Source organism: Grammomys surdaster, unplaced genomic scaffold (assembly GCF_004785775.1).
Source record: "Grammomys surdaster isolate TR1022 unplaced genomic scaffold, NIH_TR_1.0 205, whole genome shotgun sequence".
In the NCBI taxonomy this organism is placed as follows: domain Eukaryota; kingdom Metazoa; phylum Chordata; class Mammalia; order Rodentia; family Muridae; genus Grammomys; species Grammomys surdaster.
This window is the reverse complement of record NW_021604650.1, coordinates 3118569-3130795: the sequence shown is the minus strand read 5'-3', so window position 1 is coordinate 3130795 and position 12227 is coordinate 3118569. Positions and strand designations below refer to the sequence as shown.

General features: G+C 41.0%; 1 protein-coding gene across 3 annotated transcripts in view; it reads right to left on the bottom strand.

Annotated features, from left to right (window-relative positions):
• Positions 1-2097: 2097 nt before the first annotated feature.
• The window catches only part of LOC114624270 (RNA-binding protein 14), a 28296-nt gene continuing 18166 nt past the window's right edge, over positions 2098-12227 (bottom strand). For all 3 annotated transcript variants that reach the window (XM_028771159.1, XM_028771158.1, XM_028771156.1), the window contains exons 2-4: positions 11217-11639; positions 5896-6577; positions 2098-4156 (exon numbers count right to left, since the gene is read on the bottom strand). In XM_028771159.1, the coding sequence (XP_028626992.1) occupies positions 5904-6577; positions 11217-11639 (1097 nt within the window). In that variant the 3' untranslated portion in view covers positions 2098-4156; positions 5896-5903. The remainder of the gene's footprint in view (positions 4157-5895; positions 6578-11216; positions 11640-12227) is intronic.

Here is a 12227-nt window from a genome sequence, read left to right as displayed (position 1 = left end):
CAAAAAAAAAAAAAAAAAAAAAAAAAAAAGAAAGAAAAAGAAAAGAAAATCTGTACTTGATAATTCAACTTTTAAAAAGAACTTTGAATTTCAAAATGTTTAAACACTTTGTGAGACATATGAAACTCTCCTGCTTCAACCTAATAAGCCTGCTTATTCTCTAAGTGCACTAGAGACAAGTTCCTGGACTGCACTACCATCATTCTGGGAAGTCAGCTTTTATCTTAGTGTGACCTCATGTATTAAGAGAACTGAGAAAACTAAACTCAACAATTGAAAATAGCATTTAATTCCCACAGAACCCATCATCTACACCTCACACTATTCCGTACTCCTCAAGTCTCTAAGGAGGGTTGAACTTGGCATTTACCCAACTCAACCCTGCTTCTGAAGATTCCTAAAAACCTTCAAAGTCAATCTTGGTCTAGTGTGTACAAGGTATACCTCAGAGGAAGAGCATATTCTTGAGTCTTCATGAGGCCCTATGAAGAGACCTTAGTGCCAAAAACAAAATGTCTACCACTACTTAAGAGCTCCCTGACTACCCTGATAGAATCTTTGAACCACTTAGAACCAGAATGGATCATACCTTCAGTACAAAATAGTGTGACCACTCCAGTCACCCAGTCTCCAAGGACAGACCACATCTCTGTATACTCAAGACTGGAGGACATGTGGGCAGGGGCGAGGCAGCTAATGGAGGCAAAGTGAGATTAGGCTTGGTGCCTTATTGATATGCATTCTCTACATACTCCATACATGGTAAATAGGAGTCCAGAGCCAGCTCACAGATGCTCATTATGTTAGTGATAAAGAAATAGCAAAAGAGTGCTAAGGAAAATGTGTTTACCATTAATTAAAGCATTCTTCTTGAAACAGACTCCTGAGGTAAGTCACGCCAGTACTACCCTTGTCTACTTACACATCAGTGTAGCCTCATGGAATGCTCACTCACTTAACTGGAAATATGTACTAAAATAGTTTCAAACCACTTTAATGCTAGAAATCAGTTGTGGTCAGTTTCTACAAATTGTTGAGACAGGGTCTCATAGAGTACAGGCTGGCCTCTAACTCTGGTTCTGAGCCTGTAGATCACAACCCCGCTGTGTCAGAAGAGCCTTCCTTTCACGGGTCTCAGATCAGATATTTACGGTGCGATGCATAACACTAGCAAAACTAGTTACGAAGCCACAACAAAAATAATTTTATGCCGGGCGGTGGTGGCGCACGCCTTTAATCCCAGCACTTGGGAGGCAGAGGCAGGCGGATTTCTGAGTTCGAGAGTTCGAGGCTAGCCTGGTCTACAGAGTGAGTTCCAGGACAGCCAGGGCTACACAGAGAAACCCTGTCTCGAAAAACCAAAAAAAAAATAATAATAATAATTTTATAATTGGGGTCATCACAACATTGGAAGCTGCGTTAAAAGGTTTCAGCATTAAGAAAGCTGAAAACCACACTGCTCTCACTGGTTGCATAGCTACAAATATAACCTGGAACTCCTGCTTTCACCTCCCCAGTGCTGACCTACGTAAGTACACTACCCTATCAGTAGTTCTACAAGTGCTAGAGATTAGGCCCAGGGCCTAATCAAGCATGCTGAATATGTTATCAACAGAGCCACATCTGTAGCCACAACTCATTAATTTTCAATTCACTGTTTTCCCACTGCACTTTATTTTTCCAGCAAGTCAATGAGTAGAAGAATTTTGTTTGCTGAACCACATTAGGTAACATGGTTAGTCCTTGAACTCTCAATCACTTCACTTTCAAGTGCTGCTGAGATTATAACAGTATGCCATCATGTTCAGCCGATAGCTTCTCCCTTTCTCTTTGTGTATGTGTGTATGTGTGCCAGAGTAAACGTGATGTCAGAGAACACAGTGTATAAGTTATTTCTCCACCAAATGGGTTCCAAGTCATCAGGCTTGCCTTCTATTTGAAGCAGAGTAAGAGTTCAGAACCAGTTTGGGTACATCGTAGCAAAAGCATATCTTTTATTTAAAAAAAGTTCTGAGCCAGCCCACACCTGAGTGATGAAAACATTGCTAAGCTGTTAAAGGAACCAGTCTCTTAAAACAAAAAGCAAGATGAGTCAGGTAAATTTTCATCTCTTTGAATGTTTTAATAATGTAAAAAGTAGAGCACAATGTAGTTTGTACACCTTTAGCTCCAATTACTCAGAAGGTGAGGCAGGAGGATTACCTGAGCAACATGGTAAGAAATCACCAAGGCTATCCTAACAAGTCAATAAAAATAATCCATTCAGATGGGATGTTCCATTTGATATGCACTTTTATCTTATTTTTGAGGCTGGGTCTCAGTCTGAAGTTCTGACTCCCTAAGAACTCAATCTGTACACCAGACTGGCCTTGAACTCTCAAGAGATCTGCCTGTCTCTGCTTTGCAAATGCTAGAAAAAAGGCATACACCACTATAAACAGACCTAAGTACCCCCCAAAAAGCTCTAAAATCCCCAGCACCTGGGTCACCATCTGTGAAAGTATCCTCAAGCCTGTTAAATCAACAAATAGTAAGTCTCTATCCTCTGAGACTGTGCCATTCCCAACCATCACATCAAGAAATTGTGCTAAAACTGTAAAAGCACAGCAGTAATCACATCTATCTATTAAAGAAAGAGGAACCAACATAGGTATGAACCTTTCCAAGGTAGTGGCAAAGAAAACCAATTCAGCCAGGAAGGAAACATATGCTAAGAAAAACATTTCCTGGAAAGACTGAAGAACACATACATCACCTAGCACAGGGTCTCACACTACAAAAAAATTATCTTTGTCCACCGACAGCTGTCACAATCCCAGCTGTCTATAAATTAGAATGAATCAACGAGATAGACAGAAGCAGCTAGTAGAAAAACCTGAAGTCGCCCAAGACAAAAGCAGCTCTTTTCTGTCATCTTTACTTCCTTTTATCATTTGTAAGCACTTTACTAAAAGCATGCCTGGCATAACATAGGCATCCTGTAGTAGCCAAGTAAATGATTCTGAGACATGACCCTATATATGTTAAAACAGAAAAGATAAAACTGTTTTAATAAAAACATGACACTAAGACAGTGGCTCCTCACTGCATTCAAATACTTGTCCTCACTGTGGAAGACTCAGTAAGCTTATCAAGCACTTATAAAGGAGCTGCTGGGCCCTTTATACCTCATCTAAAGCCATTAGGAACAAGCTACAAGATGCTTGTGGAATTACTCGTGTAGTCTCTTGATTTTGGCAGAACTATACAAATAGTGAAATGCATCATGAGGTAGTTCTGGCCTATGGAGTAGCTAAATATACTCTGGTGGGAGCCATACCTTCATTTTTCCCAAAGATGAAAGCTACCTCTTCTTCCTCAAACCTTCACCTTTTTCCTGAAAATAAGTCAAGGGAGATATGTTTACTGAGTGTTAACAGCAGATGCAAGCATACACAATGAATATTTCTCCAGCAAGTAAACATCTATAGCTCTAAACCACTAGTTAACTGGCTTTAACTAAAGGAGACCAGTAGGAAATGTCTTCATTGAAACAAAGATGCCTACTTGAGTTCTGTATAACCTCTTTTTTTATTTAGTAAAGTCATCTACTATTTTAAAAAGCAAAACTTAAAAACCTCAGCAGTGTTAGCCAAAGCTAAGTAGCTTCAACTTTAAACACTCCCCCATCTTCTGTTCAGGGTACAGATAAACAAAGAACCCAGAAACAAGCCCAAACAAGAACTTTCTCAAAGCACACATACCCTAATTTGAAAAACCATTTATTTCACTGGAAAGTATTCCAAATTTCTAAGTCTAATCTTTGGGCCAAAAAGGAAAACTAGGAGCAGTGATTTTCATCAAGGTTACTCCCAAATCCAATACCTACTGCAGTCAGGAGGCAGGGAAGACAACACAGCCCCTACCAGTTTCTGCATAGGAGGCATGCTGGGAGAACAGAACTCGAGTGGGAAGCTACAGAAGAATAAACAGGAAAACAGGAAGTTGAGCAGGAGAGAGAATAGGAAAGACAAAGAACTTCACAAGGTAAATTAAGGTCCATGGTTCCTGAGGGATTGAATGCACAGAGCCGAGAACATCCCGGAGATGGGGTACCACGGAGGGTGTATTCTCATGCACAACCGCAGCTTGGAATGTCAGCCCACACACATCCCACCTGAAAGAGAGCACAGTACAGGGGCTTTACAGCAAAACTCAAAAGAGCTTTCCCACTTAGAACTTCAAAGAACATCTTACAAAGTCAAACCTTCATACTATACTCACTTTTAAGTTTACTTGTACCCTTCCCTAGTATCAACAATTTCTAAAAATGAGAACAATTTGAAGGTCAGAGAATCATTGGGAAGGCTAAATAGTCTCCAACAAAGGCCTTTCTCCAAGTTAAACAGCAATTCTTTCATGGTAGTAGGAAGACATTCTATTACTTTCAATGTTAACATTATTAGCATTTCAAAAATAAAGTAATTCATCAGAGAATAGAAAACTCATCACAGAATAGAAAAAAAAAACCAGAAAGTTCCAATTAGCCTCTGGAGTAAAAAGTTAACAAACAGTATGTTTCAATGTAAGAATTACTGCCAAGGACACAGGACATGTTTGAAGGTTTATACATCAACTTTTAAAAGAAGGTATAAGCTACATCAAGTCACTTAAGTTTCTCTTCCAGCACATTCCTAGTCAAATGAACCCATTCAGTCATCTCCTATCCAGCGGGCCTGAGCCAGCCACACGCCTTCTGCACTAACATGAAAGACGACAAGGGTCCATTCAATATCAGGAGCACAGCAGGGCTCCACAAAACTAACAGAGAAGTACCAAGTATAACAGCAATCTCAAAAACCAACAACAAACAAAAAACCCTACAGACCAAAACAGACAAGAAGCATCGAAAGAGAATATAGTCAAAACAGGAAGCACCACCATGGTGGTAAACACCTATAATTTCAGCACTCAAGATTGAAAGTAGACTGCCAAAATTGTGTTCAAGGCCAAGTTATGCTACAAACTTAGACCCTGTCATGGTCATGGACACAGGTGATATTGTTGAGAAATGTCCTTAATGAATAAGATGTGCTCATGGTATAGTTCCTAATCCTAGATTTCAAAACTACCAAAGAATAAACACAAGTATGCACACAGACTTATATTGCCATATTACCTTAAATGGAAGATGTCAAATCCAGGGTCAAAAATTAAAAATCTGAATAAAATAAGAAGCTACAACACAAGAGAATAAGATAACAAAAGCAGCCCCTAAGGACATGAAGCTGGACTGAGTAGGACTTTGAAGTTCATGCCAGACTCCTTACTCTGAGAAGTGTGTTTTCTACTATTTTCTGCCTCAACTTATCTCTCAGTTCTTTAAATGCCTAAAACTAAAGAGACCTTTGGGAATGAGAAATATATTTAAGATTAAGATGATGTCATTTTGTAGATCTTCATAGGACTTGAACGATAATCAGTTAACTAATTACAAACTTTAGTGGTTAGACCCTTTCACAGCATAATGGATCACGGCAACTTGAAAAAACTAATGCCTCACAGCTAAGAAATTCAATAGACTCTGAAAAGCAGTGCACCTAAGACTGAATGTCTGGATCCCAGATCAGACTACCACATGCAGTTTAACTCTAGAGTCACCAGTGTACCACTGTTTGTTCTTCCAGACACAATTACAATGAGAATGAACCCTACTATTAAAAGCCCTGGAAAAAAATAGGCACAAGAGCAAAGGATATTTACCTTAAACTTCAGTATTTAAAGATTTGTCTATAACTGAACCATGCTAGTAGCCTCACCCCAGCCCTGCAGTAGCAAGCAATCGAGGCAGCCTAATGGAGGCTTTTGGGCCACAGGAGGGATGGCAAAACCAACAGGCGACCCCCCACCTCTCACCTCACACTTTAAAAGGCCGAGTACCGAGCCCGATCCGCATACTGCTCCCGCTCACACCGGGCCGTGTCGTACAGGGAATTCCGAGCAGCTGCTGAAGCTTGGGATAACTCACTGTCATGCCCGTAACCGTAGCCCTCTCCAACAGTGGGGACTGGGCCTGTGGCGCGACGCAGGGGGCTCCGATCCCGCCCGTAATATGAAGTAGAAGCTGCAGTACAAGCAGCAGCAGCAGCTGCTGCTGCAGCAGCTCCTGAAGGCGGCAACAGATGTCTATTGTAGGGATCGAGAGAGGTGGAGGTGAGGTGACTGGCCATGGCTGTGTTCTGGACTTGTGGCAGCTGGGACAAAGTCTGCTCTGCATAGTTATTATATGCAGAGGCAGTTGCAGCTGCCACTGCCTCATAGGACCGGGCAGAATGGCAGCGCTTGTAGTAGGCATCGAGTGCTCCGTACGCGTTGTTGTAATACAATGAATCCCCATAACTCATGGCGTAAGGCGTACGCACTGCTCCATACTGCTCATTATACTGCTCAGTCAAGTCTGCCACGCGGCCCGAACGATCTATTGGACACTCTTTGGACCAGTGCCCCTCTTTCCCGCACCGATAGCAGCCGCTCTGGTCTCCCATCCCGGGCGCGGTCCTAAGCCGGCTGGTGGACAACTGCACGTGCATTCGTTTGCCTTGAAGAAACAGACGCAAGAAGGGTTGCTATCACAAAGTAATAGCCCAAACCCCTACCCCAGCCACTGGTCACCTAAACAACTCTTGATGTGTGGCAAACTGACAAAAAGACTTCCTTTGGGGGAGGGAGACGCCCAAATTATGAATTTGGTATAAATTACCTGATTTCAAGCAAAGGTCAAGCAGATGAAGAAATATTATAACCACTGACACCAATTTACTAAGAATTCTACTCCTACACAGAAAAGGAGATTTCATCCACTGCCGTCTGGACAAATACCTATCCCAGTGGCCCAATCCAGAAAAGACTCAAGCTAGAGCACTCCAATCTCTCAACTTCTGTATCAAGACTGATTCCATTAAACAGCAAAAAATTCTGAGCCAATGTTATGCATGTATCAATACCCCAAAATCAAAGTTACCATCACTTAAGAATGATGAGGATTTGTTCCAAAGCTGAGCCTGGGAGCAAGTTTCAAGCTAGATCTTTGGAATAGCCATGAGTTAAGTCTGGGGACACAAGATAAGTTAGAAGTAGTCTTTTTAAACTGTTATCTCTCATCTGATAATCATCCTAATATGGATACTCCAAAATTTGGTTCTCTAAGTCAGAGAGTCAAAAGAAATTTGGGCAGGCTGTCAACACATACACACACAGGAAGTGCATTTTAATAATAAAAGAGGGTGAGAAAGGTACAAAGAATAACCAACAATGTTAAGTGAAATAAACTGCTCAGAGTAGCAAAATTAAAGTGCTTTCTCATATAAGAGAGAAGATGAAAACAGCTGGGCATGGTGGCACATGCCTTATTCCTAGCACTCTCAGGCTGAGATAGATAGAGGATGGTTAAAGCTTGAACCCAATTTGAGTTACATATAGCCTGTCTCAAAAACCAAGAATGTGAATGAAATTCTAAGAATGTGCTCCAAAAATGAAAAATAGTTCTAAAAGCCATAATAAAAGAAAAGCAATAACTTTTAGGATAAAAGTTAAAACTAAATTCTCTATCTTTCAACTAAGAAACTTCTACTAATCACATCAACCAATTTACTGGCAAATGAATTCAAAAGGGATCTAAATCCAGCAAAATCTTCACAATGTAATGACATACAATGCACCAAACACCCATCTTAAAAGATGAACAGGCTTGAAGGATGATGCAGAGGTTAAGATCACTAGCTGGCTGCTCTTCCAGATAAGCCAGGTTCTAACCAACATTCATGTGGCAGATCACAACCACCTGTAATTCATTTCCAGGGGACCTGACATCCTCTTCTGACAACACACACAGTGCCAGGCATGTGTGCATATACATACATACAGGCACTGATTACAAAATAAAAATAAAAAATAATTTTCAAAAAAGGTGACAAGAGCCAGGCAGTGGTGGCACACACTTTTAATCCCAGCACTTAGGAGGCAGAGGCAGGCATATCCCTGAGTTCAAGGCCAGCTGGTCTACAGAGTGAGTTCCAGGACAGCCAGGGCTATACAGAGAAACCCTGTCTTGGAAAACAAAACAAAACAAAACAAAACAAAACAAAACAAAACAAAACAAAGACCAGTAACTAGAAAGATGCGTTCTCCAGCAGCAGAGAAAGTGGTAAAAATAGTCTCTCATGCAAAGTCAAAATTAGATTCTAAAAAATTAGAAAAGGGAGCAGGGGAACAAAATACAGTATCAATAAATCTCAATAAATTTAGGCTGCAGATCATCAAAAGAAGATAGGCAATTAGTATGTACAAACCATAACAACTACCCTGGCATTTGCCCAGGAGACTACTTTTTAGTACATAACAAATTAGAGAAAAGGCATGCTACCAAAAAACTAACAGACATATTTAAGACATGAAAGTATTTGATAAATGCCCTGATCTAATAACTGTGGACTCTGGTGACCAAAAGAGGAACTAAATCTTTAAAATCTAAAATTAATTTTCTTCAAGTAGGCAAATAAAAGATAATATACCAGATTATAATAAACTGAAAGGGGGGAAAAAAGATCAGTCCGGTAAGCAACATTACTCAACACAAAGGCTTCATCAATGATTAAGAAATGAAACAGTAACGCTAGGGGTTTGGGGACACACACCTAGAAGAGGCTGGAGGCAGGAAATGGCTTGAGCCCAGGAGTTTAAGGCCAACCTGGGTAATATAATGAAGAAAGGAGGGGCGAAGAGATTGTTCCAGTTGTGGCTCAGCAGCAGAACACTTACTAGCATGTGGAATGCCCTGGGCTCCATCCATCTCTAATACCACTTTCTAAAAATATATTAAGGGAAATGGTGTAAAATTAGCCAGACAGGTCGATATCAGAGTCAGAGTTTCAGAAATGTAGTTACAAGAACACTTGCCCTCAAACACAACACACTGTACATGTACGACACATGGAACTGCCACCAGCACACACTTAAAGTGTGATTAAAGTGCTGAAAAGTCTCCAAAACTTAAGCATCCTACCACAACCCTCCACAAAAGCTTTGCTTCCAATTAAGTTGTTGACAAAATAACTCCCAGCTTGCCAATTAAAAGAGGAAAGCAAACTAGACCTGAGAGACCTGTGACATTTTTAATAATACACAGCAATGCCCATGACACAGGGCACTTGTCCCATGAAGGTGGGGGAGTCAGACTCTCAGAAACATTTAAGGGAACTGAACAACGATGGCAGTAAAGCACTGTTCAGAAGTAGCACTGAAGAAAGAACAGCCACTACCTTGTGTCAAAACATCCAGAACCCAGATTTGAAATTACAGTTCTGGGGGCTCTGCACATATGGTATGCACATACACAACACACATTCAATCACACGCATAAAGTTATATTCATGATTTTAAAAGAAGAAATACAATTATAAGTCTGGTGAAATGGCTCAGCAGTTAAGAGCACTTCCTGCTCTTCCAAAGGACCCGGGTTAAATTCCTAGCACCTCTATCTTTACATGGCTCACAAACACCAGACTCTAATTTCAGGGAACCTGACATCCTTTTCTTCTGACCTCAAGAGGCCACACAAATATTTCAAAATCTTTGTATGTGTGCGTGTATTTCTCCTCCTCCACCTCCTCCTCCTCCTCTTCTTCCTCTTTAAAAGAAACATAGCTATGAGTTACAGGACTATGCTGTGATCTGCAAGTTCAAAAACTGATTCTGACTCTTGGAACCTAAAAGGATAAGAGGAGTTGAAAGTTCAGCAGGCAAGTCAACCAACTTTTTTTGTTGAAAGTGTTCTAGGCTTTTTTTTTGTTTCTTTGTTTGGTTTTTGGTTTTCTGAGACAGGTTTCTTTGTGTAGCTTTGGTTGTACTAGAACAGCTCTGTAGACCAGACTGGCCTCAATCTCAATCCACCTGCCTCTGGTCCCAAGTGCTGGGACGGATTAAAAGGCATTTGCCGCCACCACCCAGCTTCAACAGTCTTTTAAATGCCGCTCTTTTTTTGTTGTTGTTGTTTTTCAAGACAGGGTTTCTCTGTGTAGCCCTGGTTGTCCTGGAACTCACTCTGTAGACCAGGCTGGCCTGGAACTCAGAAATCCGCCTGCCTCTGCCTCCCAAGTGCTGGGATTAAAGGCATGCGCCACCACTGCCCGGCTTAAATGCCACTCTTGACAAGAAACTTTTAATCTTAAAACGAAATACCTTCCAAATCAAATGATAACGCACATCAACACAGAAGCTGCCCTCCAGGCATAAAAACAATTCAGCTAACCAAGACCCCATGGTAATAGATAAACTAGCACAATATGTCTAAATCAATCAACCCCTACATGCACATGAAACCAACTGGAAGACATGCCATTACTGCTTCAAATCTCTATGCCTCCTCCCTAGATTCTTTAGAACAAAACAAAAACAAAACAACAAAAAACGAAGCAAAAAAAAAAATCAGTCTTCTAATTCTAGATGGTTTTTCAAATATAACTCCTGGGCACAAATGTACAACAAAATTAAATAGAACCACAACTTTCAAAGCTCATTATTTTTTACTGAAAAGAACTGAGACAAGAGGGTAAGCTCAACCCAGAATTGTGTCCCTAAAGTATATAGTTTTCTCCTGATTTTCCTCTACAAGTGCAACACAATGGTGACGCTGTGTTGAGCCAGTACAACCAGAGGGAAGCACTTTGCAATGTGCTCCAAGACCGAAAGCAGGGGTGGGTGGGGGACAGCAGGCGAAGTCTTCAGAGAAAGGATTTCAAAACAGGTTCAAAGCCTTAAAAGGCTCAAAATAAAAACCAAGCTTTTTTTTTTCCCCTCTAGACCATCATTCCTCATTTTACAAAATTATCACACATTTCTTGCATTTTGTTTCTGAAGGCTTCACAAAAAAGACGTTGAGGGTCAGTGGACTTCATTTAAGGAGTAAAGAAGTCCTTGTCATCTAACTACCTGAGTTCCATCCATGGGACCCACATGGTAGGAGAGAACAAACTCATTCAAGTTGTCCAAGTTGTCCTCTGACCTTCACATGCATGCTGACAAACACACACAAATAAAGGAATAAACAAAAACTTTTGTTCAAGTGTATCACCCATCCTTCAATCAGCCAGCAAAATCCTTGCATCCCAAGTCCTTCCTTTTCTCATCCAATTTGTTCCTAACAGCCTTGTACTGAGCACTCTACCAAAAGAGTGATTCACCTTGAAACTCTGTGTTGTCAAGGCCCCTGATGGCCTCCACCGCATCCTCTGCCCGCTCCATGTGTACAAAGGCATAATCTTTCACGATGTCACATTCGATGACTGGGCCGTACTCCTCAAACTTGGCCCGAAGCTCTTGGTTGGTACAAGTGGGACTGATGTTGCCCACATGTAACTTGGTTGAAGCTTTGCTCTTATTCTTGCTGGCTTCCACATTGATGTTCACTCCGTGCAGCTTGTAATGGTGCAGGTTGCGTATGGCATCCTCAGCGGCCGTCTTGTCCTCTATGTGCACAAAGCCATAGTTCTTAATGATGTCACATTCCAGCACCTTCCCGTACTGCTCGAAGAGTGAGCGGATCTCCTGCTCTGTGGCCTCCCGGGGCAGATTTCCGATGAACAGCTTCACCATCTCCACAAAGCCTGCAAGCAAAGAAACAAGATTTTTAAGGGAAGATCTCAAGTCCATAACAACTATTTTAAAAAACAAAACAAAAAACCTCAAATATAAATAAATGGCTCTCATCATCTCCTTTCACTTTAGCATACAGCCCCAAAAGTTTTCTCCTACTGGCATGCTCTCACGTCTCCAAACAATAACTAATGGTGAGTTCAACAAGACCCCGCTTCTATTCCTCACAAGAAATCTATAAAAGAGGAAAACTATAACAAGGTAGGCATTTGTAGACAAAGGGGATTTTGTGGTGCTGAGGATCAAACCTCCAGCACAGTACATCACAGGCAGGTATTCTGCCACTGAGTTATACATCCCCTACCTCAGACAAAAAAGCAATAACGCTCTAAGTTTTGAGCATAAATAAAAAGCTACAGGTACTGAGAAGCTACCCACTGTGATGACATTAGAAAACAAGATTCTAATTACTAATTTGCTAATTATAATTACTTCAAATTATCTCTTCCTCTCTTAGCAACCATTTCCAGAAAAGTGGGCCCTACAGTAACTACGTTCAGGAATTTGTAGTAGTGAATGTTGGGATCAACTAGATAAAA